This window comes from Pelodiscus sinensis, chromosome 16 (genome assembly GCF_049634645.1).
Source record: "Pelodiscus sinensis isolate JC-2024 chromosome 16, ASM4963464v1, whole genome shotgun sequence".
NCBI classification, from domain to species: Eukaryota; Metazoa; Chordata; order Testudines; family Trionychidae; genus Pelodiscus; species Pelodiscus sinensis.
The window spans coordinates 26568119-26595094 of NC_134726.1; the positions used below are offsets into that span (position 1 = coordinate 26568119).

General features: G+C 46.0%; 1 protein-coding gene and 1 long non-coding RNA gene across 3 annotated transcripts in view; one reads left to right on the forward strand and one right to left on the reverse strand.

The window, feature by feature from the left end:
* Positions 1–26976, reverse strand: part of LOC112543773 (uncharacterized) — a 39008-nt gene that overhangs the window by 4879 nt on the left and 7153 nt on the right. Inside the window, exons 3-10 of the long non-coding RNA XR_012896165.1 lie at positions 19195–19308; positions 16156–16429; positions 14873–15183; positions 13247–13377; positions 12846–12884; positions 9395–9518; positions 7854–7909; positions 205–313 (exon numbers count right to left, since the gene is read on the reverse strand). This is a non-coding gene — a long non-coding RNA (uncharacterized LOC112543773). The remainder of the gene's footprint in view (positions 1–204; positions 314–7853; positions 7910–9394; positions 9519–12845; positions 12885–13246; positions 13378–14872; positions 15184–16155; positions 16430–19194; positions 19309–26976) is intronic.
* Positions 7629–22609, forward strand: LOC102455916 (cytochrome P450 2W1-like). 2 transcript variants are annotated; one of them, XM_075899558.1, is made up of 9 exons: positions 7629–7945; positions 10891–11053; positions 12862–13011; positions 13144–13301; positions 14241–14411; positions 16096–16237; positions 17959–18143; positions 19273–19414; positions 22476–22609. In XM_075899558.1, the coding sequence occupies exons 1-9, from the start codon at positions 7748–7750 to the stop codon at positions 22514–22516; spliced, it is 1350 nt and encodes a 449-aa protein (XP_075755673.1). In that variant the 5' UTR covers positions 7629–7747; the 3' UTR covers positions 22517–22609. The 2 variants fall into 2 exon arrangements, with proteins under 2 accessions (XP_075755673.1, XP_014436392.2); XM_014580906.3 differs by lacking the exon at positions 22476–22609 and adding an exon at positions 22112–22302.

The window sequence follows — 26976 nt, forward strand, 5'->3', positions numbered from 1 at the left end:
ATGCAAACCTAGTGCATCCTAAAGGCATGGAAGCTAGAAAGCAAATAAAAGAAAACCAAGATTTATTGTTTTAATTTAATTCTGTCATTTTCAAGCCAATCTCATGATTTTGAGGGGGTCTGATTCATGCTTTTTTGAATGCATGGAATCAGCAACACGGCATTAAACCAAAGCACACAAAGACTCTCTACAACTCAAATGTACCTGTCACCACTGGCCTCATTCCATTCCTTTCACACTGTTCCTCCCAGTAAGGTCAGATCAGATGTTCCCCTGCCCTTTGCATCATTCTTTGCAACAATTCCACTGACATCTGCAAAGCACAAGTGGGTATCAAAACCAAAGTCAACAAACATCCCCGACTCTCATGATTTGGAAAAAATGGACTCCATTGCTGGAATGCTGCCTGTAAACTGGCAGTAATGAAGGATGTTTTTAATCTAAGGAATTCAATGGGAACGTTCTCCGCAGAGGAGCCAGTGTGGACTGACTGTACAGTCAGAATCTTACAGCACATAATGTAACACAGCACTCTTGAATCAGCTGGAGCACAGCCAACGTGCAACTATCAATATTTGATGGGTTTAAAAATCTTTACCTTTCTGTTAGTCATAGCTCTGTTGGGGTACACGGGGTTATCATTATGGTCTGCAAAATGTTGATACGATGTTCAAAAATAATTAAGCGACGACATCCCATTTTCAAACGTGATCGAGGCACTTAGGTTCCTAAGTCGTTTCTGAAAACAGAACTTACTGGCTTTTGAAAATTCTGCCTTGTTTGTTCTCTATTATACAAGATACATACTCCAAGGAGTTTGACATTTCAAAACTAAGCAGCAAAGTCTCCAGGAAGAGCAACATTATATCGCCTGGTTTTCAGAGTACCCAACAATGGGCTTGAGTTTGTTTGGTGCCATGCAAATGCAGCTGCCATTGACTGTAATGGAAGCCACGGATCCTCAGTATCTCTCAGGATCATGATACAGCAGAGCAAGAATCGGGAGCAAATTCTGATGAATGCAAAAGGTGCAATATCCCCTTGAGTACAGATCCAGGTATGCTACAAAGCAAAGTTAATATAGGATCATATTCTATCCACAGGACACCCCAATCTACCCCCACATCTACTCCCAACCATGAATTCTGTGTAGTCTATACTCCCAAGAGAAGGAGCTTATTTAGAAATGAAGACACCCCTTCAGAAATCCCACGCTCAGCTCAAAGGAAAGAATTTAATCTGAAGTCAGAAAATTGCAATTGAAAAGGCAATTATAGCCGATCCTCTTTCTTACTTATTCATGCTCACCTTTAAATGTCTCCCCCTCCTGAGAATATGCAAATTCAGTTCCCACATGCAGGTTTAATCACATTATTATCCTGGGAACTTGGCAACCACATTAGTGATGCCACACCTGGTTTCACCCACCTGCTGCGTAACAAGGATTAAAAAGATTAACGGTGTCTATAGCTCAGTGCAGGGTGCAGTAGTGTCTAAATCTCCATGCACAGGCAGTTGTCAGGGAGATACAACAGTTCTAGAAGGCTGGGGCAAACTGCATAGACCAGCCCTTGTAGGCTTGGCTAGAGGCACAAACCTCCATGAATTCCTCTTCCCCCCACAGGCTGCCTCCTCAGCATGCCTGCTTCACCTGACGTCTTCAAAGGCACTGGTGACCTAGCCCTCCTGTTCTGTTTAGGCCAAGGCTTGTCCTAGGTCCTCAGGAGGTGCTGGGATGCTGTTCACTGCCAGCCCTTCAGAGGGTCTTCAACAGTGAAGCTGCATGGGTGACGTCCCCTCAATCCACCACAGGCTGTTCTGAGAGGGAAGAGCGGCACGATGGAGGTGGGGCCTGAAGCATTGGTGCCACTTACAGGCCAGGCGATTCTAGGAAATGACCGTTCCCAGCCAGCCTTGTATTGAGTTGGCTGCAGAGGTGATTCTCAGGGGACCCGATGGCTTCTGTGGCAGTAGCACCATCGTGCTAGTGATTTCTCAACCCCAGGAAAGGCCCACCACCGCCTGGTATTGGTGGAGGAAGAAGAAACCCAGCACACTCCCCGATTACAAGTGGGCTTTTGGTTCTGCGCAACACTTTTGACTGCATTAGTCTTAGGGAGATGGCAACTGGCTGACACCTAAGTTCCATACTGGTCGCCATCTTTTCAAATGGATGCAGCTGAATGAAAGGGAGGATCCAGGTGGGGCAAGAGGACTGATTATAGAGAGGAAAAGCCTCTCCCATAAAGAGAAGATGGAAGGAGTGCAACCGTTTGCATGACAGGGCCGATGAATAAGAGGGAGGCATGAGAAAGGCAGTCAAAACAATCAGTGGTGCAGAGATGGTCAATCAAACCCTTCGGTTCAGGATTTTTTAATTGTACAAAGCACAAGTGGACATTGCCTGAAGTTGAAAAGCAGCACGTTTAAAAAGGAAATTACACAATATTGACTCCATGGTTTGTTGCCAAGGGATATCACTGAAGCCAAGGATTGCAACAAATTGGACATTTATACGAGTAACCCCAGCGCCACCAGAGTTATAATAATGAGGATTTAAATACCCCAAGAATTTGGGAAGGGATGGAAACTTTCATACTTTAGGTCATCATAGGCTGATTTCCATCTAATCATGATAAGGCTGAACATTTTCCTCTGGGTCAATGTTCCCTCTAATCTCTTCCGTCCATGTGCAGAATAAATTTTGTTATGTACACCGAGGCATGTGCTGATGCACACCACCAGGAGAAACAGAAATCTTTGAATCTCTCCTGAGGAGGGGTAACCAAAGCCTGAACCCACCTGAGCTCCTCTACCATAGTCAGGGGCTAAAAGAAACATTCGAGTCTCATTGCCCTGGGTGGAGAGGCCAAAGCCAAAGCCTAAGGGTTTCAGCCCTGGGCAGTGGGGAATGGATTGTGGGGTTGGGCTGTCTTTGTCTCTAGGCCCCAGCAAGTCTAACACCAACAAAACCCATTAAAATGGACTCACGAGTCCACTTTGGAATCCCAACCCACCGTTTAAGAACTGCTGATTGAGTCTGACTTCCTGCATATCACAGGCTACAGAACCTTACCCACTTCTGAAATCGACCTCTAACATCTGGCTGAGCCCTCAATTCATGGTTTAAAGACTTCAAGTCACAGGGATGCCCCTATTAACACTAGTTTAACCCGCCAAGTGACCCATGCCCCCTGCTGCAGAAAAAAGGCCAAAAAAACTGGACAGCTTTTGTTCTTCCTTCCATTTGCTTTAGAGTGAAATTAGTGGAGCTGTTCTTGATTTATGCTGATGTGAGAGCCCAATGAGGCCCGCAGTATGGAGAACATTGATATCCTACCTGCCAGTTGGAACACACACCTTGATGCCCATCTACAATGTACACAGCTTTGTTTCATGATTCATGCCTGTGCACACATTATGCCATACCTGCTGCCACCTGCACGTTGTCTGTAGGAATAGCTGGGGAGCTGCACTTTTAAATCCCCTCCGTGTGCACTGAGGTAGGAAAGTTTACTGCAGTTACAGAATGGAAAATAGTTTATATTTTTTTTTAAATAGGGACTGTCCTTCTCAAGCATGGACAGTGAAGATGCACGTTCCTGACGGGCTCATGTTCGCTGGTCTGATTTGCCTTTACTGCCAGTGTAAGAAAGAGAAGAATCAGTCCCAAAGGCCTTAAGAAAAATTAATGGTATCAGTAAACTGGGCATAGGCATTGGAACTAGGGATGGGGGGCTGCAGCACCCCCGGGCTCCTGACCACTGTTCTGGCTGCCACCCCTGTGCCTGGGTACCTGTTGGCTGCCCCCTGTGCCAGGGGTCTCTGCTGCCAACCCCATGCCTGGAGTCCTGGCTGCCAGCCCCACACATGGGGGCTTTGTTCCTGGCTTCACCTAGGGGCTGGGATTTCAGCACTATTCCTCAATGACTGAGTACCCAGTTGCTTCTGGGGAAGGTGGGCTGGAAGAGTGACTGTGGGGTTAATCTAGGGACCTGGATATACGTGGCAGCCATGTTGTATAGCAGGGAGGGGCAACCTAGACTAGTAAGTGGGCTGTGTCGGTGGCCCTCCATCTCAGTGGGCCACAAGATTGTTGTAACCAAGACAGTATCCTGGGATAGGGTAGTTTTGGTAACTGCACTTGCAGAGGTGAAAGCAAGCGGGTGCAAAAGCCAGTAGGGAGCTATTCACAGAGCTGGCAGGGACCTGGGATGCACTAGGACAGTGCCTGTAAGAAATTTAAATTCCCTTCACCACTAGCACTTGCATACCTAGAATTTTCAGGGTGTGCCAACTGAACCACAACAGCACTTTGACGCAATGCAGGAGGAGCACAGGGCTCTCACAGCCAGCGCTGTTGCACCTCACTTCACATGCCCTTGCTTGTGCTTGTTGCTTTTGTAGCACTGGTAGGAAAAAAGCCGCGTGGATGAAAACCACAGAACACGGCAAACCTGTGTGTGGGAACGGTAAACACAAAGCCTTGTGGGACACGTGTAGAACCACTATGGGTTGCCCACCACTGTTGTACGGAGCAGGTCATGGCTCCGTGGGAATTTGGAAACATGCAATGGCTGCCAAATAGTTTGGGAATCTGGTCGGTGAGAAGAGTGCAATGACATAGGTAAGGCAGATTTGAACTATAGTGTTTGCTTTCCTAGGGCTGATCTCTGTGTGCTCTCAAGCAGGGGAGCACGTAGTAAGCGGCATGTCAGGTAAACACGTAGCCGATGCATTATCAAGACAGGAATTTCTTGTCATCGCAAAAACCACATGCAGCCTTGTCATATCAAAGAATCACACCCAGGGGCCTGTTTCCAAAAGATCTTTTCTGTGGTGATTCAAAACTATTTCTGAAAAGTCATTTTTTATTATTTAAACATTTAACATCAGGGCAAAATGCCAAAGCAGTGGCTAGCAGCACATAGCTCCACAGGCTGCAGGGTATGGCAAGCCAGGAACAATCCTGCAGGACAGCACAGGTCATACTGGCTCAATGGATTGAAGTACATTTGACCGTAAGTGCTGACTCCAGGGGTGCTCCACAGCATGGACTCTTGGAGCACCCATGGAAAAAAATTAGTGGGTGCTTAGCACCCACTGGCAGTTCAGCTCTCTTCCCTCCTCCTTCCAGTGCCTCCTGCCCACCAGCAGCCCCACCACTCAACACCTACCATGCCCTCTCCCAGCACCTTCCAACCACTACACATCAGTTGTTCCAGGAGGCACTGGGATAGAAGGGTAGGAGAGAGGGCAGGGGGTGGAAATGGGCAGGAAGAGGTGGGGAAGAGGCAAGGCAGAGGCAGCATGGGGGCAAGAGAAAGTGGGATGGGGTAGGGATTGGGGGAAGGGCCTGGAGCTGAGTAGGGGGTATGCGTGGGAAACTGGAAGCTGGCACCTAGGCATTAGACTGTCCCTTTCTGAAGGGAACAGAGCGGTTACTTGGTGGTTGCGGTGGATGGCAGTGTATGCGTCTGTTGGAGAACATACAAGCCTTCCCCCTCACACTGCAGGCCTCTCTCTTGAACCATGCCCACCATGGTTATAGGAGCCTATTCCAAAGTAACACCACAGCAAATTTGGCAAGTCCACTGTATCCCCTCAGGGTGCTCTCAGGATGTCCGAATCAAGTGCCTTATACCAGCAAAGACTGTTGCACCTCCTTCACAGAAGCAGGGTTTAGTCTTGTAACACATTTTTGGAACCAGTGCTTCCCCTGAGCGAATGACTAGTGCAGGCAGTTTTACAGAAATTTCTTCCAGACTTACATGTATCATGTAACCAATATTTTGAGTTTGTCCTAAAAAGCACAATGTATTTCACTAGTCCCACAATATCCAGGAATGATGCTGCATAATTTTGAGCCCTGTCTACCAGCACTGTATCTAATTATTCCCATAGGTACGGCTGTAGAGCACTTGTGTAACATGAATGCAGAGGAAGCTGCAGGGCATGTATGTAAGAATGTAAAACCCTAGACACATTTAAGCATGATTGCCAGGCCTGAAGTTAGGGTGGCAGCCAGTCAGAGCTCCTCTTCCAACCCCACAAGAAATGTGGGATGTTAACAACTCAGTTCAGAGGGTGGGGATTCATGTAGAATTGTTGTATTTTCTGCCATCATTTTAGAATGTTCAAGCAAAGCTTTTTCATGTTGAGTCAATGATGCCAAACTAATGAAGCAATTGCTTCTGTCATGTCTGTGTCTCATCTTGCTGTCATCCTTGGGAAGATCTCAGTTAAAGCTTGCTGCTTTTAGTTTACCATTTCCACACAGCCCTCTCTGCACATCACTTCCACTCTTTACTGGCTCCTTGTTAAGCTACGCACTGCAACAATTATTCTGGGATATGGCATAAAGACAACTGTTGAAGGGTAAGATGACATTGTAATTAAGGCTATTGATTTACAACTAAATTTTCAACAAGAATGCACTAATACACTTGCAAAAATTGCCGGTACATCGATTTGTATTCAAACGTGTGAATTTGTGTGGGCAAACAGGTATTTGTGCAGGCTCACTAGGAAGTTGGGTGCACAACTACTTGCTTTGTCCACACAGTTGCATCTTTATTCCTGAAAATTCTCATCTACAGGCATAAAGATGAATTTTGCAGGCTCGGTCAGGTTCAAGTGCAAAGCTGATGAAGGCCCATTTGAAAATATGACTAATACAATTGTTTTCCATATTTCATGGAGCAGCAGAATATGTATTGGCAAGAGTCCCAATTTTAGCATATTTCCTTGATCCTGCTGTTCAGGCCTTGGAGTGTTTCACACTCACTTTAAACAGGCAAGAAGGACTATCAAAGGTGCAAGGCAGAGTAGAATTGCACCCACAATTTCTACTTAAGATAGAACAAACTGGAGGAGAAGCACCCACCACTACACATTTTATTGATATGGGCCTGGTAACCATTTGCATGCATTGGACCTTAAAGCATTATAGTCAACTGCCAGTCACTGTCTATTCCAAAGACTTTAATCAACTACTGTGATGCTCAGCTCCCGTGACTATTTTGTGAAGTGTTTCGTGGTGATGGCACAGATCTGGCATCAGAAGTGCTAGGGTTTGACTCCACACTAGCAAAATGGGCTGTTGTTGGCAGTACTTGTCAACAAATCCTTATGTCCCCACTTTCAACAGGCATTGAAAATGATCTGTCCACACTAAGGCATTTTGGTCCCAAATCCACCAGAATCTACACTATTCTCAAGCCAGAGGAAGATGACCTACTGCTACTGCCCTGGGTCCTATTCCTATCTCCGCAACTGACTTACTGTGTGATCTTGGGCAAGTTACTTCATGTCTCTGTGATTCTGTTTCTGCATCTACAGAACAGGCATAATGGTACTTCCTATTTCACTGAGGTGTTTGGAGGGTTATAGAGTGTCGCAGCTCACAGAGTGCTTTGAGATCCTCAGGTGGATGGTACTCTAGGAATGCGGAGCTCTATCACCAGACACATGTATTCCTGCACAAACACGCACAGGTTTGTAACCCGAAACCCGCTTTATTTCTTGACAGACATTGCAAACTGCTTAGACCACATTCTCCAAGGTGTTTAAGGAGGGTGGAGTTTACAGTATTTATTTAGGTATTTTACAAACCCTAATAAGAATAGAACACTTGTAGCAATCGTAAAGAACAAATATAAAACCTGCGGCTAGACTCTGAACAGCGCCACCGCATTTTTTTTTCCATTGCTCCTAGCCCAAAAGTCAGATTACAACTAGGAAAAAAATGGCTTTTTTAATGCCATTTATTTCTGATCCTGCATCAATTGGTCTGCTGTGTGCCCTGCTTTTATTAGGTGCATTTTATTTTTCAACTGGCTCTAAAAATTCACCTTTTAAATTGCCTCCTGGTCCACCTCCTCTTCCGATCATTGGTAACCTGCATTTGCTGGATATTAGAAGGCAAGATAAGTCACTATTGAAGGTAGGAAACAAACCCACCTCATTTATTTTAAGTCTGTCTCAACTAAACCAGTGAGAAGACTTTCGTTGTTTATTAATCTGAATTAAATTTCAGAGCTGTAAAAATTGCACTGTAGTTTTGTCTCAAGCTTCTTTTAGCTCCTGTCTACTCAGAGACAGTGTCATTTCGGATCAACCACTAAAAGAGGGCCCCTGGGTAAGGTGGATTTTTTTCATGTAAACTTGATAAGGTACATGAAGTGTATAGCGCTTGTGAGATTTTAAATATGAACTTGACAGCTCCCTTACCCAGAGGGCTTTTAGAGTATTAGCAAATAACTAACAAGAAAAAGGAAATCCCCAGGAAGAAATAAGCGGAATTGACTAGAGTCCAACAGCCGCATAAGAGAGGGTCAAATCTATATGTGCTTATGCAGTTGTTACTCCATTCCTCAGCCGGCAAATTCCCATTGAAATGGATGGCATGACAGAAAAACAAGGTGGAATAGTTTTTTTCAAGTAGCCGGAATAAAAACCCTATGAACACTTCTGTTAACTTGTTATTAAAACTATTGCTTAAGCAGATAAACAGGTTTTTTTAAAAAATCTGTAACGGGATGCTGAAAAGGTGTCTGTCAGGCTAGGGTAATCCAGGATCTTTGCTTGTCCTTACCCCAAGAGGAAAGTTTTGCACAACTTTTCCCTGGCTCTCTTTCCTGCCCATCCAGCTCTGCTTTGGATCTGTTTCTGCCCATGTTTAATAAACAGAGCTTCAGATATCCTGCTGCATAACTAGAGCTCCTAAACACTAAGTTGACACAAATAGTAAATCAATAATAATAGCAGAGTTCCATCCTGTGCATAGTGCTTATTAAAATGGGCTGTAGCCTGAGTGGATGGACCTCGCATGGACAATTTGCAGGATTTGGAAGGGCTGGGATCCTCCCCCATGAGGGCACAAATGCAACTAACAGGCTGTGGATGAGGTTGCTTTCTATGGCTGGCATCTATGTGTAGGTTATAGCCATTGAATTTTGTGTAGTGGCCACATATCTCTGCATCTCCGATGCCTCTCTTGGCTGGCTTGAAGCACTGGTACAGTGACCTCATGTGTAAACTGTGATGTAAACTTTAAAGCCTTCCTGCATGATGTGACTGGGAGTTGGTGTCAGAATTTACCCCACAGGCTTAGACCCTACTTTATCCCTTAATATATGGAATGGTTTGGAACTTTTCACTGCATGAGAAATGAAGTTTCTTTGCAGGGATCCCATTCACCTCGCCTAAAAATGTATGACACATAGCGGCTAGCCGCATGAGCACATAAGACACCCCCATGAAACTAGGATCCTTCTCCCAAAGCGGTATGCTACACGCAGGGTGTCTATGGGTATCATTAGCAAACATGATTCTTTACTAAACAAAACAGGAATCTGCCCCGCAGCGCAGCCAGTTCTGCAGACATACTTACGAAATTAGTTATGGCGGTAGTTGAGGCAGTATCTTTCGTTGAACCCACTTATCATGGTGATAGAAACAAGCTTTGGAGCTTCTTCAGGTCTAGGAAGGGTACTAAATGTGTCACAGGCCCACAGCTAAATACAACATTGAACAGACAGTTTAGAGTCATTAGCAAAAAAATTCAGATGTGTCAAAATGTCGACATTTTTTAAAAGAAATTAAAAAAATGCAGTGTTTCCTCACAACTTTTCATTCAAATTTTCTTAAATGTTATAGCATACTATATAATATAGTACAGGCAGTCCCCGGGTTACGTACAAGATAGGGACTATAGGTTTGTTCTTAAGTTGAATTTGTACGTAACTCGGAACTGGCTCCAGATTCAGCCGCTGCTGCTGAAACTGACCAGGGGCTGACTACAGGAAGCCCGAGGCAGAGTTGCTCTGCCCCCAGCTTCCTGGAATCAGCCACTGATCAGTTTCAACAGCGGCTGAATCTGGAGCCTGGGACAGAACAGCTAGGGCGCTGCCGGGTAGGTCCCCCCAGGACCAACCCGGCAGCACCCCAGCTGCTCTACCCCAGGCGTCCACAACAAAAGCCTGGTCTACTGGGGGGGGGGGGGGTGCACTAGTTGGGCCCCCCCCCCCAGCAGACCAGGGAGACCCGGAGCAAAGCCGTGGTTGACAACAGAAGCCTTTGTCCTCGTGAAATGAGGTTTACCAGAGTGGTCGACGAAGGCTTCTGTTGTTGACCACGGAGAGTCCAGACTGCCCCGCTGTGCTGCCAAACAGCTGACCAGCACAGCGCGGCGGCCATTTTGATGTAAATGAAGCAGCGATTATTTAAATCGCCGCTTTATTTTCCTGTGTCAAGTAAACTCATCTACATGGCTCCGTCGACGGAGCCATGTAGTCTAGACGTACCCCAGCTGTCCCTCTCCACACTACTGTGCTGCTCCTGCCCTCTGCTTGGAGCTGAGCCTCCTGCTTGCTGTGAAGGGTGAGCATGGGCGGCAGGTGAAAGTCCAGCTGGGGGAGGCAAGCCCCAGCCCCGCCCCTTCTGCTCGAGGCCCCACCCATGGGGCAACCCTACTCATGAGGGTGGGGAAGGCAAAAGAGGAGGGTGTTGAGATCATTGTCCCCTTCCCTCTGTCCCTGTCCCCCATCTCCACAGAGTGAGCAGGGCAGGGCCACAGAGAACAGGTGGGACCAGGCCTTGAGGAAGGGGCTGGGAAGGAGGTGGGACCAGGGTATTTGGGTTTGAGGTAGATCCTGGATTAATTTAAACTCAAAAACTGATCTTTGTGCTGAAAAAGCTTGGAGACCACTGCCCTAGACCAACTTGTCAGCTCCCCAAGAAGAGGTTGGCATAGAACTCATGTGTGTACTAGTCCGAATAGTGCTATAAACAAGTACGCCAGCATAAGCCTAGGCTCTTCAGAGGAAACGAGTGGTTTATTGATGTGCTCTCTCCGTTGCTGACACTAAACCCCTGCCTCTCTTTCAGCTAGCAGAAAAATACGGGCCAGTGTTCACCCTCCACTTTGGGTCGCAGAAAGCAGTGGTACTGACTGGATATGAAGCAGTGAAGGAGGCGCTTGTGAACTTCACAGATGAATTTGTAGACCGACCACCCATCCCGATATTCGAACAAATCCAGCATGGAAACGGTACTAACCACTGGAGACAGGAGAGCCTCAAAAGTGTTCAGCCTTGGCCTACCTCTTCTCCTATGGCCATCATTGCCTGAGCATTTTTGGAAGTCCTGCCTCAAGTCTGTATTTTAGCTAAACTAGCCCCCAAATCCTGATTATTTGGAAGGGCTTGTGGGTGTTTTCACTACCGGTAGTTACTCTGGCAAATGACTTTGTGATCAGTTAATGGTCTGAATTTTAAAAGATGAGGGTAACATTTTAAAGGCACAATGGCAGCTATGCGACTAATTCCTATAGGCAGCCAATATGAGTTAGGTGCCTCACAGCCACTAACACATTTTAGCTGAGGTATCAGTTCACGAGAGAGAAACCATATGGGATTTGGTGCTCAGATATTTTGCCCCTCTTGCCTGGTGCTGCCATTTTGGATGTATTCATTCTAGAACATTCTGCCTCCCCAAATGGCCCTTTTTAGAACAATATATCACAGGTTCAAACAAGGGATATGGGGCGATGCTGTCATCCTTTCCCTCAAACAGCTCCATTGTTTGCAATAGGCAGTTCCTCCATCCCCATATCACAAATGGCTTAGAAAACATTTCACCCAGACCCTCCTCTTATTTCTTCCACTCTCTAGCTCAAAGTTTAACCAGGAATTCCAGCATCAGTTATTACAGGGTGCTCCTTGAGTACAGTGAGTGACGGTGCCCACCCCCCATCACACTCTGAGTGCTGATGTCAGCGCCACAAGCTGACAAATCAATGGAAGGAGAAAAAGAATTGGTCAGAGTCAGTATTGCTGTCACATTGATATAATGGGGGGCTCCTGGTAGTGCAGCAGAAAATCTTTCACGTGTAGTGCTAGGTCAATTCTAATCCAGAACAGCAGAGACGAGCAGCTATTACAATCTGCTGATTTTAGTGATGTGGGTGAAATGAGCTTGGTGGACTCAGCTTCATTCCCAGGGACAGGGATGCTGAGAGATTTGCTGGGCCCCTGGGCAAGGAGGAGGGGGCTGGCTCCATGCTCCCAGAAGGGGTGGCGTCTCAGTTGAGTGGGAGAGGGCTGGAGCAGCCAGCCCACCAGGCTTCCCAGAGCAGGCTGAGTTGGGCCCCTGCCAGCTGTCAGAGCCATCCGGATCGTGCTATGTAGTGCTCCAGTGGCAAATTAAAAGTCCTGGGGCTTTAGCTACTGCTCTCCTGGGGTAGCTGCCCTCCTGGGGCAACTGTCCCCTTCCCCTTCTCCCCCTCCCCCCGTGGTCAGCAAATCTGCTCAGAGGGATACCATCCATGTCACACAAGCAATGCCAATGCCCAGTATTAAATAACTGCCTTGTTAGTAGCTTCAGCAGAGATGCAAAGGACCAAATAAGGGCTCAGAGACTGTGTTATTCCCTGACCACTGGAGGTCATGCCAGATTTGGGGCACAGCTGGAAGCTTTTGCTTCTGCTACTCTGCAGCAGCTATTGAATGGACCAACAGAGGATTTAGGTCTTCAGAGCTGTTAATCTGGCCTACTATGTCAGTACAAAAGTCACACAAAAATATCTTAAAATACAAAGCGCTCTAAATGCCTGGTTGCCTTCCACATGAGTGTGGTGGCAAAGACTAAACTGGGAGGAAAACTATTCCCATGAAGTAAAAGATCATGGCAGGGAATGGGGGACAGGGCTAGGAGGACATAGAAATGAAAGGCAAATGGGACAGCAAGGAGAAATGGAGGAGAGGAACTGCGCAGATATTCTCATATTCTGTGAAGCAGTGTAGGGACCTGTTGAATTCTGCATTCTCAGCAATGACAGGTACCTCGCATATGCCTCAGGTGTCTTCTTTTCTAATGGAGAGCTGTGGAGAACAACACGGAGATTCACTGTGTCAAGCATGCGCAACCTTGGAATGGGGAAAAAGCTTATAGAGGAAAGAATTTTTGAAGAACTTCATTTACTTATGGAAACGGTCAAATCTTTCAAAGGTGAGCTGGAGAATATTCAGGCTAAATATTGCATCACTCAGACTTTTCAAGCACTGTCGTAAATGCAAGTGAAGCTCCCGAGAGGCTGTTGCATGACAGTTACACTTATACTTCTCTTTGTTCCTGTTACAGGTGAGCCGTTTAGCCTCAAGACCTTTAACGCTGCTCCAACCAACATCACTTTTCTTATGCTCTTTGGGGAACGGTTTGACTACAAAGACCCAACCTTTCTCACCTTGTTAAGACTCATAGATGAAGTTATGGTTCTTCTTGGCTCTCCATTCTTACATGTAAGTAACTTCTTCCAGTGTATTTTGAGTCACACAGGCTCCATGGTCCAGTGCAGCAAATCTCAAGCTGTAAGAACTAGAACATCCCAACCAAAAAAATAATAGTAGTTTGGGTGTGGCTGTCCTAATTATAATCATTGTCATTAAAATGAGGTCGGATCCTCATACTATATTTGAAACTAACCCACCCACCACCATTTACAAGTCATTGGTCTAGCACTCTAAACAAAGGGCCTGTGAGTTAGGAGTAACCGCACTGTCCAGAGTTGGATCCATTCTGAGAAAGGACAGGAAGCAGGTCTGCAAGTTTCTGCAACTCTGCAATCAATGCACTTCCCCTGTGACATTGGAGGTAACACTTCTAGCCCCAAGAACGGAGTTCAGGCTCTTGTGTGGTAGGTTGCAAGCCTGAGATTAAAGGATGGGTAAATAGAATCAGCTGTATTTGTGGATTCTGTAGCACATTCATAAGACTGAAACTCCAAGCCCATTTTGTGTATTGACAATTTTCCACGTCTATTATAGTGACTTGTTCTGAATTATACTTTACTAAGCAAAGGTTATCCGCAACAAGAAAAACTAGTTTGGGTGGAGGAAATCCATTGGTTGGTTTAGAGGGCCCTAGACAATGTCACGGGTCCACAGTGCTCCTGAGTGTTGTAATTTGCATTTGGATCATTAATTCAACTGGAAAAAAAATCACACTTTACCACACAACTCCCTCTATTGTTCATGTGAGGATGGTCACATGCAGAGTGTATTCAAGCCAGTTCATGGCATATAATCTGACACAGAGGCATCTGCCCACTTGTTCCTCCTCCCCCATGGATGGTCCTGGTTACAGACCTTTAATGATGAGCCGTTCCAGCACCCTTGTGCATGGTTCTTTCTGTATCTCGGCACATTGCGTTTAACACATCTCTTATTTTCCCTTTCTAGTTTTTTAATTTCTACCCATTCCTTGGCTTATTCCTCAAGCCCCACAAGATCTTACTTAAAAAAATAGAAGACGTGCGCGTCATTTTAAGGAACTACATCCAGATCAGCAGGCAGGACATCAACGAGAACTCACTGAGCTACATTGATGCATTAGTGTTCAAGCAACATCAGGTATATGACTGAGCTGATCCATTCACAATGTACTCTGATGTTTTCAAAACAAAAATGTTTAACTAGATCCTGATCTCAGACCTAACTAAAGTTCATGCAGTTATCCAGATGTAACTGAAATTGAACTCTGTTCCCCAACTTTTGCCATAATGTAACTAATGAATGTTTCACTGAAATTGGATGTGAAAACAGACTTCACCACGTTCTTGAAATATCACCCTACTTGATGATCTGTGATCAACTGTCTGTTCCTACAGCAAAATTAATGGGTTGCATAAAGGATGAATCTGACCCTAGGGTTTAATAAAGAAACCAGTCATTGATCTCATTGTTCTAAAAGGAATAACAGACACAAAGAAAATCAGTAGTTATATCACAACTACCTGTCATGGTCCCACATTTGCATCTGGTCACTGATTTCTAAGACACATTGATCTCAGTGTAATACTGGTTGGACCTACCTGATCCAGCACGCTTGGGACCTGGAGGGATTTTGTCAGACCAGGGAAGGTCTGCCCCTCTGTTGACAGACTCCGGTGTGTCAGCAGATTGTCAGGATCCCCTGGCTTCAGGCATCAGACTCCTGGCTCTGTGGCCCATTCCAAGACTGCTGGGGCTCAGCTGCTCTGACGCTGCCAGGGATCCACTTCTTTGGGCTGCCGGGACTCTATAACCCAGGGCTACCCTGGGGCCACTGAGATACCACAACCCCAAGTGGGGGCTCTCTGGTCCAGTAATGTCTGTGGTTGATGCTGGAGCAGAGCGTTTCAACCTGTATTAAAACAAAAAGCCATGTAGGCTCTATGGTTTTCTTCTTTCAAACAGAGCCGGGCCAGACATGCACATTGCACCTCCTAGTCATTCACCCTGAGCTGGGTTCACCGTGCTCCAGCCATCTGGCAGGGGAGAATGTTCACAAAAATATCTTTGTGCACATTCCAACTCTGCAGGTAGAGTGGGAGGTGTCCCTTGGAGGTCTGGAATCATTCAGCTCACATCCCCAGCAGCACATGGAAGGGAACAGTTATTTCCAAGCCCTGAAAAAGGAGCTTTAGGGCTGAGTTTGTGCCTTCCATCCAAAGTGGAGCTCAGCCCTGCTTCAGATTAGAGATGGACCCTCAACCAATCTCCTCCATCAAAACACCTCTGGCTTCTGGGGAAGTTCAGTTCCCCATTCAGATGTGCACTGTTTGGCTTAGGCCCAACTCTGCCCTTGACTCTGATATTGTTTGCTGGCTTCCCTTTGGCTTGCAAACTTAGGAGAATGCCTGAAAACATGATGGGTGAGGTGGTGCTTTGCAGGCTACTCAACCATCATCTTTCCTTTGTCAGGGTACATCTACACAGTATGCTTATTTTGAAATAGCACGTCTACACTACAGAGAAGCTGCAAAATTAGTCTGAGGCAGGTTTTCCTAATGTGGATGCGCTACTTTGATTTAGAGACCGAGGCGGCACTGGAGAGTAAATAGTCTGAATGGCCCTGGGGAGGCGCCATTTCGAAATAGCAGCAGTGGAGCGTCCACACAACTGCTATTTTGGAATAAGTGATATTCCTTGTGGAATGAGGCTTACAGATTTCAAAATAAGCCGTCCATTATTTTGAAATAACTGTGCTGTTTAGGCACCGCCTTGGAGAGCACAAGAGCCCTTTCAATACTAACTTAAACTTGTGTGTTTAAAGGAGACAAACAAGAAAGGGAGCCTGTTTCATGATGAAAATATAATAGCGTCTGTCCTAGACCTGGTCATGGCTGGAACGGAGACGACTGCCACAACTTTGCAGTGGGCCATTCTCCTGATGATGAAATACCCAGAGATCCAAAGTGAGCCACTCTACAGTTTCTCTTTGTTCTTGTCTTGAAAGTCAGGTGACGTCTGCTGTGTAGATACCAATGCTGCTTTCACCACAAAGGCTGCATCCCATCTCTTCATCAGTAGTTACTAGAAGATTGGCCTGGCTTGCTCAGGTTCTTAACTCTAATACGTTTCAGAGGAGTAGCCATCATAGTCTGTACCTGCCAAAAATCAACGAGGAGTCCTGTGGCATTTTAGAGATTAACAGATTTATTGGGGCATACACTTTTGTGGGTAAAATTCTAGTTCAGCACCCGATTGCAAAGGGAGATCGCTGAACTAACGTTAATTTGCAAATTCAATATGATCAATTTAGGATTGAATAAGTATCTTAACAGGTTAATGCATTAAAAAGGCAATATCCCCTCTCTTGATAGCCACATCAACTGCTGTGAATGAGCCACTTCCTCCCTGACTTGATTAGCCTCATTTACACAAGTGCCCTTTTTCTTTTGCTGTCCTTATCTATACCCATGCCTCTGTAAACTCCCCTCCAATTCATCTGATGAAATAGGTTTTACTCACAAAAGCTTATGCCCTAATAAATCTGTTAGTTTCTAAGGTGCCACAGGACTCTTTGCCCAATGAGTTTTGTTTTTCTTCATTTAAATCAGTGCTCTGGACTGGGGCTGGGGACAAGGGGTTCAGGATGCAGGCTGCCCTGAGAAGAGAGGACAACCCCAGCTCTCTCTCACCGTAGCACCTTGGGGCCAAGTGAGAAGCACCTGTCCATGGCCACTGCAGTGGCAGCCAGGGGAGGAGTGCATGTCCCCTGGCTGGGGGACAGATAGACACACAGACAGACACACAAACAAACTCTCTCAAATGTACAGTAGATAGTTGTCTCTTTCTCCACCCCTGCCTCCTGTTGCACCAGTGGGGTTATAGCTGTTCCAGTCCCCATCTCTGGCCCCCTTGCTACCTCTCTCTGGTCATTACACAGTATAACTGTCCCTGCTAGCAGAGCCCTCCTTTTCCATGTTATGAGAAACAATCAAATTCCAGGCACATCCCATTGTCCTGGTACAACCAAACACTTAACTTGCTTTAAGTTATGGTAAGAGGAAGCTACACACCAAAATTGGTGGTCCTAGCCCTTACTGTTTAGGAGGAATTCTTGAACAAACAGATTCACTCACAGACACACAAACGCTCTCAAATATATAGTAGATTATTTGTATGGTGGGATATAGGAGCCCCAGTCATGGAGCAGGATTCCAATGTGCTTGGCACTCGATAAACACAGAACAAAATGATTGTCTTTGTTCCAAAGAGTTTGCAGTCTAAATTGATTAATGCTGGTTCCTGTCTTCCAAAACGGAATGTTTCTGTATCCGGGAGGGAGCAGCGTAGAGAAGGGTTCTGTAGGTAGAAGGATACAAACCAAAACACACAAATTCAAAAATAGGGAACCAAATACAGGACTATGTAGCACTTTAAAGACTACCAAGATGGTTTATTAGGTGATGAGCTTTCGTGGGCCAGACCCACCTCCACAGATTTGATCTGAGGAAGTGGGTCTGGCCCACGAAAGCTCATCACCTAATAAACCATCTTGTTAGTCTTTAAAGTGCTACATAGTCCTGTCTTTTGTCCCAGCTACACCAGACTAACACGGCTACATTTCTATCACAAAACTAGGGAGAGAGTCCTGTTGATGGGGCTCATTTGTGCTTGCTTCTACTTTTAGAAAAGGTGCAAGCGGAGATCGGGACCGTTGTCCAATTAGGAAGCTGGGCCACATATGAAGACCGAAAAAACATGCCATTTACAAATGCAGTGATACATGAAGTGCAACGATTCATCACCCTGCTGCCACACGTTCCACGGTGCACGTCTGTTGACACACATTTCAGAGGCTACTTCCTCCCCAAGGTACGTATTGCTTTTTAAAATGGACACCACCATGTTCCGCCCTTCGCCAACAGCAATGAATGGAGACTGAGGGTATGTCTACACAGCAAAGTTATTTCGAAATAACTTTCCTAGCGTCTACACAAGCCAACTGCTATTTCAAAATTAAATAGTCATTCCGCCCTCTAGGAGGAGCTCTGTGGGGCTGTCTGCAGAGTGAGGCTCTCTGGAAGACTAGGATGCAGGGTCTGGCCCCGTGTTTGAAGTTTCCAGAGCAGTGCTGGGGATTTAGCCACCTTCTAAACACTCCACATGGCCTTGAAAATCTTAGCCTGTATTGTGTACAGTGCACTGAATGTACGTGTTGAAATCAGCTGTGCAAGTGTACCTGGTAGAACCCAGAACCCAAGCTTTAGTTTGGCACAGCCAGCAGTCAAATCCAGGTTCCAGTGAGGTCACTAGCAAGGTTCACACTTACTTCAGTTAGACCAAGGTTTGGGCCATAGAAGGAGGAGACTGACACAGAACAGATCAGTGGAATTCAGTAATCGTGTAGGACCCAACCCTGCAGCTCTCTCTCACCTCGGTCACCAGTAGTCAGACAGATACAACATCCTTGCCTGTATGAGTACAGCATTGGCAACATTCCTACTCCGAATGTTGTTGTGGTTGTTATTTACTACGGCTACTGTGGCAAGGCCACCGGCAGCAGGGAGCAGAGTGGGCAGTTGCCCTGGGGCCTTGGGCTCCGAGTCCTTTAAATCACTGTCAGAGCCCTGCACGGTTTGCTCCATGCAGCACTGAGGGCTGGCTAGGGGAGATACGGCACAGTCTGGGTGGCAGTAAGGGCTGGCTGCCACTAGCCCCACCCCTTCTGCCCTAGGCTCCGCCCCTTCCCACAGGCCCAGTGCTGAGCCCTCCCCACATTGCCCAGGGCCCAGCAAAATCTGTAGTAGCACAGCCCCAGTCAAAGACTGGGGCACGTTATGCCACGCACTGTACTAACACTGAACAAACAGATGCTCCTGCCTCATAGAGCATTGAGCAACCCACTCCTAAAAAAATTCCTCACCATCAGGGAGTTAGCGCAGCCAGAGGTTCCATTTTGCTTTTGGATGTTTAGGGGTTTGTGCCTCACGTTGTATTCCAGGGAATAACCGTGATTCCTTCGCTCACCTCGGTGCTGCTGGATCAAACACAGTGGGAGACACCGCATGAATTTAATCCTTACCACTTTCTTGATGCTGATGGGAAGTTTGTAAAGAAAGAAGCTTTCCTGCCATTCTCCACAGGTAATGACGGGTCCTGTCCTGCAAGAGTTCTCAGGCTCTGGCAGGATCAGAAACTTTGTACTGGGAAACAGGGCATTGATTAGGAGAGATCTATTTCAATATGATCAAGCAAAGCTAATACCCTGGTAAAGCAGAGCCAATGAATCTGCAAAGGACCTGTCTTATCTCAGCATAAGCTTTCACTCTAACAAAATGGATCAGTGCTCAACTGATACAAAGATAGGCAAAGGAAAAGAAAGGTATTGGCTCCAAAAGCACAAAAAAAGGGAGCCCAAAAGGTACCAAAGAGAGGCCAGTCAAAACAAACAGGACTCGAATGGTCCTCTAATCCAGATACATGAAGCTGCACCTAGGGCTGCCAGGTGTCCAGTTTGAACCGGACAGTCCAGTATTTGAGCTTTCTGATCGGGAAACAAATGAGAAAATATAAATGTCCGGAATTTTCTAAATAAGATGTAATGTAGATTGTGATGTAATGTCAAGTGTGTCCGGTATTTTTGTTGACACCATTTGGCAACCTTAGCTGCACCATTGACTTACTCTGTGACCTTGACACATCACCAAAACCTTTCTGGATTTCAACTTCTTCATCTGCAAAATACAGTTAATAATACTCACAAGAGAGTGGAGAGTAAGGCTTCACTGAAAGATCCCGGCTCGACAGACTTGTAAAATACGGATCTATTCCACTCTAAATATGTGTGTGTGTTTGTATGCATGCATGTGCACACACACAATGAAGGTGGAATAAATCATACAAAGTCCTTCCCAAGAATTCAAATTACATTTTGACGGGAAAGGAACATTGCAAAATATCAGAAATTTCCTGTGAAATTCCATCCTAATCCCTCTTTAGTGAAAAGGTGTCCTCCAACCGGCTTCTCTGCTGTGGCACAGTAATAAATGTTCCCAAATGCTGTTAATTTCCAAAGTTGCCCCCATCCTGGCCTGCCCGTGCTGTTAGCCAGCAGGGTTTGTTACAAGTGGGCACAGCTGGAAAGAGTAGCCTCACTAGGAACTTAACAAATCACAGCACAGCAGGAATCCTGAAGTATTATCAAGGGAGATTTCCTATAGAAATCCTGCCTTGTAACCCAACACATTACAGCTGTCTCTGTTAGAAGTTGAGAGGACCTGGGGACCAGGAGTCCAACTGTGACCCAGCCTAGGATTGGATGCTGCAGCACTGCATCAGCCAGCCTGTGAGTTTGCATTGTTGATGCAAAAATCAACAACGGTGGTTTTTATGTCAGGAGCCACTTTGCCCTGATTCCTTCATGATGTCATGAAGACGGAGCCATGTAGATTTGATTGTTTGGCAAAGGGAAATAATCGCAGCTTCATTTAAATTTACATGGCTGCTGCGCTGAGCCGACAAACAGCTAATCAGCTGTTTGTCGGCTCAGCGCGCTAGTCTGGATGCTCCCGTCAACATGAAAGCCTTTTATCGACCTCCCCGGTAAACCTCATCCTACGAGACATAACGGGGAGGTCAATAAAGGGATTTCAGGTGGCTGTGGGAGTGTCCAGACTAGCGCGCTGAGCCAACAAACAGCTGATCAGCTGTTTGTCGGCAGAGCGCGGCAGCCATGTAAATTTAAATGAAGCCGTGATTATTTAAATTGCGGCTTCATTTCCCTTTGCTGATCAGCCTAATCTACATGGCTCCATCAATGGAGCCATGTAGTTTAGACACACCCATACAGTCATTCTGGGGCAGGGAATCCAGCTCAAACAGAAACAATCGTATGGGAACCAAGAACAAAACACAGTCACCAAAGTGGGACTGTCGGGGTGATACCCTACAGGTCTTCGAACATTCCACCTTCGGGGGAGAGAACATGTCTCTGGCAGGTTGACTTTTAAGAGAAAGGAGTTGTTTGAAAGTGCTCAGGGTGCTGTGGTGTCAGGGTAAGTCTGTGGATGATCTCCAGGGACTCCTGTTGTATTCGAGATCTCAGCTGAGATTCATAGGCCCATTGTGCCAGGTCTGTACAAATACACAGGGAGAGGTAGTTCCTGACCTGTAGCATTCCCAGTCTAAACAAACAAGACAGACATAACACGGGAGGGGAAGAAATGCACAGAGAGGGGAAGAGACATACCCAGGCTCATACAACAATTCAGTGGCTGAATTAAGATCTCTCCTTACATCCTAGCCACTAGGCCATGGGTTCCCAAACTAGGGAGGGGTGTCCCCATGGGGGGGCATGAAGAAATTCCAGGGGGGGCGTGGTGCAACCCAGCCCTCCCCCCCCATTAATTCTCTCCCCCTAAGTTTTGCTGCTATTTTTGTCCTTCGGCCCTGGTCAGTTCGTTTTTTTTTTGCTCAACAAGTTTTGCTGCTATTGGGGGGGGGGGGTTCTCAAAAATCAAAAAGGGGGCATGATGCCGAAAAGTTTGGGAACCACTGCACTAGACCATACAGCCTGGCAGGGACGAGGATGCATAATACATTCATGTATTATATAGCCTGGCAATGTACCATGTGACTATCACCTCCTTGCTATATGAATGTGTCTGACAAATAAATCAGCATTCATATTGTTACAATGCCAATTACTTTGCTCTAATTGTGTGTATATGGGGAGTGCCATTACTGTGCTGAATAGATCACCTGATGACTGTAACAATAACATACACCACCCTTGCCACTATGTCTCTGACAATTAAAACGAATAACTTTTGACACTGCAGGGCGCAGGAATTGCATTGGAGAAAGCCTGGCCAAGATGGAGCTGTTCCTGTTCTTTGTAGGGCTGCTGCAGACATTTACTTTCCAACCCCCGCCAGGGATCACAGAATCAGACCTGGACCTTGCTGTTCCTCAGACTACATTCACGTTAAGACCACAGCCTCAGGCGGCCTGTGCTGTTCTGCGTGAATAAGCAGGGTGGGATTAGGGAATTGTTCCTTTGGATTGACTTTGAGTGCACAGGACATTTCTAGTGGGCACAGCAAAGAGAATGCAGCACCTCGGAGAAATGGTCAGTATGTTTCAGATGAGCTAGATATTGCGCTTTATTCACTGCAGTCGCTTCTCACTCTCTGCTTCTCACAGACTTCAAGGCCAGAAGGGCCCATCATGATCATCTAGTCTGACCTTCTGCACACTGCAGGCCAAAGAACCTCACCCACCCACTCCTGCAATAGTCCCATACTGTATAGGCTGCTGGACCTATGCACTGAGCAGTGTTCTATCTGAAAAAGAATATTATGGGAATCTCAAGATGACTGGAACACCCTTTCTCTGTAATGGGCAGAAATGTTGTAGGGCACTCATGCTAGAGTCATCCAATAGGATCTAATGAATTTCTTCAAGATCTCTGTAGCCATCTGTAGCTTCTACCAAAATTCTACTGTTACCCTCCCCCAGATGTGCTTCAAATGTCAACGCTGAGGCTGCACAACTTACAAAACCATGACTTGTTCACAGGATTTGAGAGTGGCCTGTTAGTACAAGGTTTGGGGACAGAGACCTTAGGGGGAGTGAGCAAACACTGGACAATGACATAGGCATTCGCTCAATGATGAAACTCCGCTTCATCATTTAAATGAAAGAGAGAAGAGGTACATAGAACAGTAATCCAAAGCCATGCACAGGTTTATGCATTTCTGCCCTCCTCAGGCTGCCTAAATGAGTGGAAACTAGCACAATATAACAAGTCTGACTTTCAGAACCTGTCGTTGCAATAGGTTTTGGGTGGGCTTTGATAGGGATTATTCCTGTGTCAGCTGGACAACTGGGATCAGGAAACCAGTGGAAGAAGGGGGAGGGCTTTGAGATTTGTTCTCTTCTGTACTCTTGTCACCTCTGCTTGAGCATGCTCTTTTTATCTGCCATTGTATTAATGAATCACGCTTTTCTTCCTGAATAGCTCAGGCATCCGTCTGTGCTTATATTCTGCCTGCTGACTGCTGTCACTGAATATCCATTATGCTCTCAACATGTGTTTCTTTTTATCAGGCCACTCAATAAAAGTTTTAACCCCAAAATGTACTTACTGCATATAATGTGCAGAACTGAAGGCATTTAAACAGCACATGGAAAGTTGCTTGGCGAGAAACCGCAGAGATAGATTTGTCCTACTACACTGACACAGACTAACAGCCCACCTAATTACCACAGGTCTGGGGCAAGCTTGTATGGCCCAGCCAACCTACCTAGATCACACTACCTTGGGTGTCTATACAAGCTACAACCCCGTGCTGTGATTGCAATGTACATGGATCTTCAGATTCACCAGTTTAACCTTTATGATCTAGTTTGACCTGCATAATGTAGGGGAGACAATTGCAGCTAGTGTTCCTGCATGAAGCCCATTCTTCTGGCTGAACTCAAGCATTTCTTTGGGAGAGGCATCCACTGATGTCAAGTGTTCCCTCAGCATTCTGCACCACGGGCGAGCATGCTAGGACTGAATCGCCTTCCCTTTCTCATACCCCAGTGTAAGTTCTTCCTCCCACCTCTGATGAGGGGCTTTCCTTCCACTGAATAGATACAGGCCCCTATGTATCCTTACCTCAAAAGATTGTCTGGGGGCCCTGAAATAAAAGTTTTAAGAAAGAAAGAATCGTTCTTCCCCAGAAGACAAAAAGCCCAGTCCTGAAGGAGGTATCAGAAGATGGTCCATAGCGGACATCAGCCAAGGGCAGGAGGCTGGCTATTCTTGAAAGAAGGTAGGCAAGTTAGGTCAGAAATCACTCAAGGCAAGTCCTAACCCAGGCCTGTCTCCTCAGTTTCCTCTTTCACTTCCCCTAACACAGCACTCTTTAGTGACATCCCCCTAAAACCAGGCTGAAATCCTGCCTTCTTGAAACGAATTGGTCTTTTGTTATCAGTTTCAGTGGGTCAAGATCAATGTATTCTCTAATCTTTTCCATCCATGGGTGGATTGTTTGTACTCGTGTGCAGAATAATTTTTTATATGCACCGAGGCATATGCCAATGGGCACCTCCAGTAGGGGGGAAAAAAACTAATGGTAGGTGCTCTGCTAATCAGCAGGGCAGCATTTGAATCTCCCCTGAGTGGCCACGCAAGCTCACAGCTTACAGGGAACACAGATCAAAATTCTATCCCTGGGATTTAATCAGTTGCCAAGTAATGTCCATTGAGGGATGTGCTGCTTTCCAAACAGCTAAGTGGCAACACGGTCTAGTGTTTAGAGCAAAAGATGGGATTTCAAGAGGCCTGGGTTTTATTCCCAGTCATCTCTTTGTGTGAGACTGGCCACTGAAAGACTCTTGACTCATTCTCCCAACCTATAAAACACGTATCTACTTCCTAGGATGTTAGGAGGGTTTATTTATGTACATGGGTAAAGCGCTCTGAGCAGCCTGGGTTGGAAAGTGACATGATTATGTCTCTCTCCTGTCCTGAGCAGCAGCTTTCTGCTGAAGGCCAGGCATCACCTCCCACTCTTGCACCTTCTGATGAAGAGAGATGGGCTGTTTGTAGACTGTTGCAGATGAACACGTGATGCACCTACATCAGGAACGATTGAGCCGGAATATTGATCAGAGCCAATGGATCAGCTGCTAGTGTCAGGCTCTGATTTACAATTTTTTAAAAACCATGCGTCTCACTTCCTATGCTTGTCCCTGTATCATCAGCAGATGGGTAGAATGCCTTACTCTGCAGCCTTCAGAGAATCAGGAAGCTGCGTACATCTCTGCACGAAAGACTCCTCCTCTGCGTCTGTCCATCCAAAAGATGGAAAAACACTGACTATGACTCAGTTACAGATCTGATGGAAAACACCTGCTCATGAGCCTTAGAAGTGGGAGTAAATACAAGCTCCGTGTTTTTCAATGGACCTCAAATTTTCACCTTTGCCAGCAAAAGATTTTGGTTAAGTGCTTCTGCCCTGCATTTCAATATAATACTTTTAAGGACTATTAGTTTATCTATTGCTTTCCTTTTGGCCACAAGATGGCACCAATATCCTACCATGACATTGACTAGCAGTTTGCAGTCCTTACTCAGGCAAAACTCCCACTGAGCTCTGCAATAAAGGACTAAGCCCATAGGGTTTTAGACATCCATATGCATATCCAAAGCATATACAAATTAGCTTACATGACTATTTCATCGTTAACCAGGAGAAATTCAGAAATTGCTCAGTGGGTAGGTTCCTTTGCTTCCTTGTGTTGTAGGGGTGGGCAGGGCTTGGGCCCACCACCCTCCCTACCCACCTGGGGTGAGTGCCTTATCCCCATGTCCATTCCAGAGCCTACCACACCGCCTCACTTTTGGAGGGTCCCATATCCTGCCTTCAATGTGCAGGAGCCAGCCCCATCCCCACCCCCAGGGGCAGCCTGTGTGTTGGCCGGCTGTCCCACTGCTTGCAGGGTGGGCGGGGCTTGGGCCCATCACCCCTCCCTTTCTGGGTGAGTGCTCCAGAACCCACCCCACCATCTTACCTTCAGGGCTACAACTACAACAGGGGAACTCCTGTCCCAAAAAAATTCCCATCTATGGAAAACCTTTACTCACCATTGTGAACATTGATTTGAACTAGTAGACCGATTGTGTCCTTTACAGCTCGCACAGGCTAGCACTAAGTGAAAAGAGAGCAACAGAGGATGATGCGCGGTCATCTCCCCTTGATGCTTGCATGATATGGAATGTTCCTCTATGTAATTCCCTCCCATATGTTCATCTGCTCAGAGAGCTCGAATGACAGTTTCTCAACCCCATCCCCATTATAAAACCCTATCTGATCCCTGTGCTGGCCTTATACACAGCATTTAAGACAGGTTAAAACATCCCATTTATTGGTATCTGTACTGCCCACAGCCAAGTGAGGCAGTAGGGATCAAAACCATGGAAGAAGCAGTAGCAGGGGGAAAGTGGATACATGAGATGCTCCTTCTTCCATATAATCACTCTTCCCCTACTGAAAAAAAATTGATGGGTTCCATTAGCAGGACTTAGAACCTGGAATGCTGGTTCCAGAGGAAATTCCAAAACTAAAATAAGAATTGTTGCACATTGGAACCAACAGTCCAATTTTGAAATTCCCATTTTCATGTAGAAAAACTGAAAATGATGTTTTTGAAAGGAAATTGACAAGGCTCCCTGAGCTGCTGGATCTCCAGCTTCCCACCCAAGAGAGGCTATTAAAAAGCTAGCAGCCTTGAAACCCTGAAAATCCCAGCTTGGACCAGGCTGTCACCAGGGAGGCTGGGAGCCCTGCTCAAGATGTTGAGTGCACAAATATTTGGCAATAGGGGATCATTAGAAATAATATATTATAATATGTTAATAGCCAGGAAAAATAACAAATATTTGAGAACAACATAATATTTGTGTCAGTGTCACTTCTTCCTCCAAATAAAGGAATAACCCACAGCTGTGGTTTCATTCTTCCCAATCTCTTAGAAACCAGGACAATACTCTGGGGTAAGACATGTAGTTGATATATAAAGAAAATGAGTGAATGCTCAGGTATTTTCAATGGGACCTGGGCACGTCCTCTGAAAATCCTACTCTGTGTGGTTGAATATATTTTATACATATTCAGTATTTGCAAGACACAGACTGAAACTTCCCATGCAT

Bases quoted from the DNA above. Each gene is read 5' to 3' on its own strand.
- LOC102455916 (XM_014580906.3), top strand. From the start codon at position 7,748: ATGGCTTTTTTAATGCCATTTATTTCTGATCCTGCATCAATTGGTCTG. The intron at 14,412-16,095 runs GTATATGACTGA...GTGTGTTTAAAG, and splicing joins TAGTGTTCAAGCAACATCAG to GAGACAAACAAGAAAGGGAG. The intron at 16,238-17,958 runs GTGAGCCACTCT...TTCTACTTTTAG, and splicing joins GAAATACCCAGAGATCCAAA to AAAAGGTGCAAGCGGAGATC.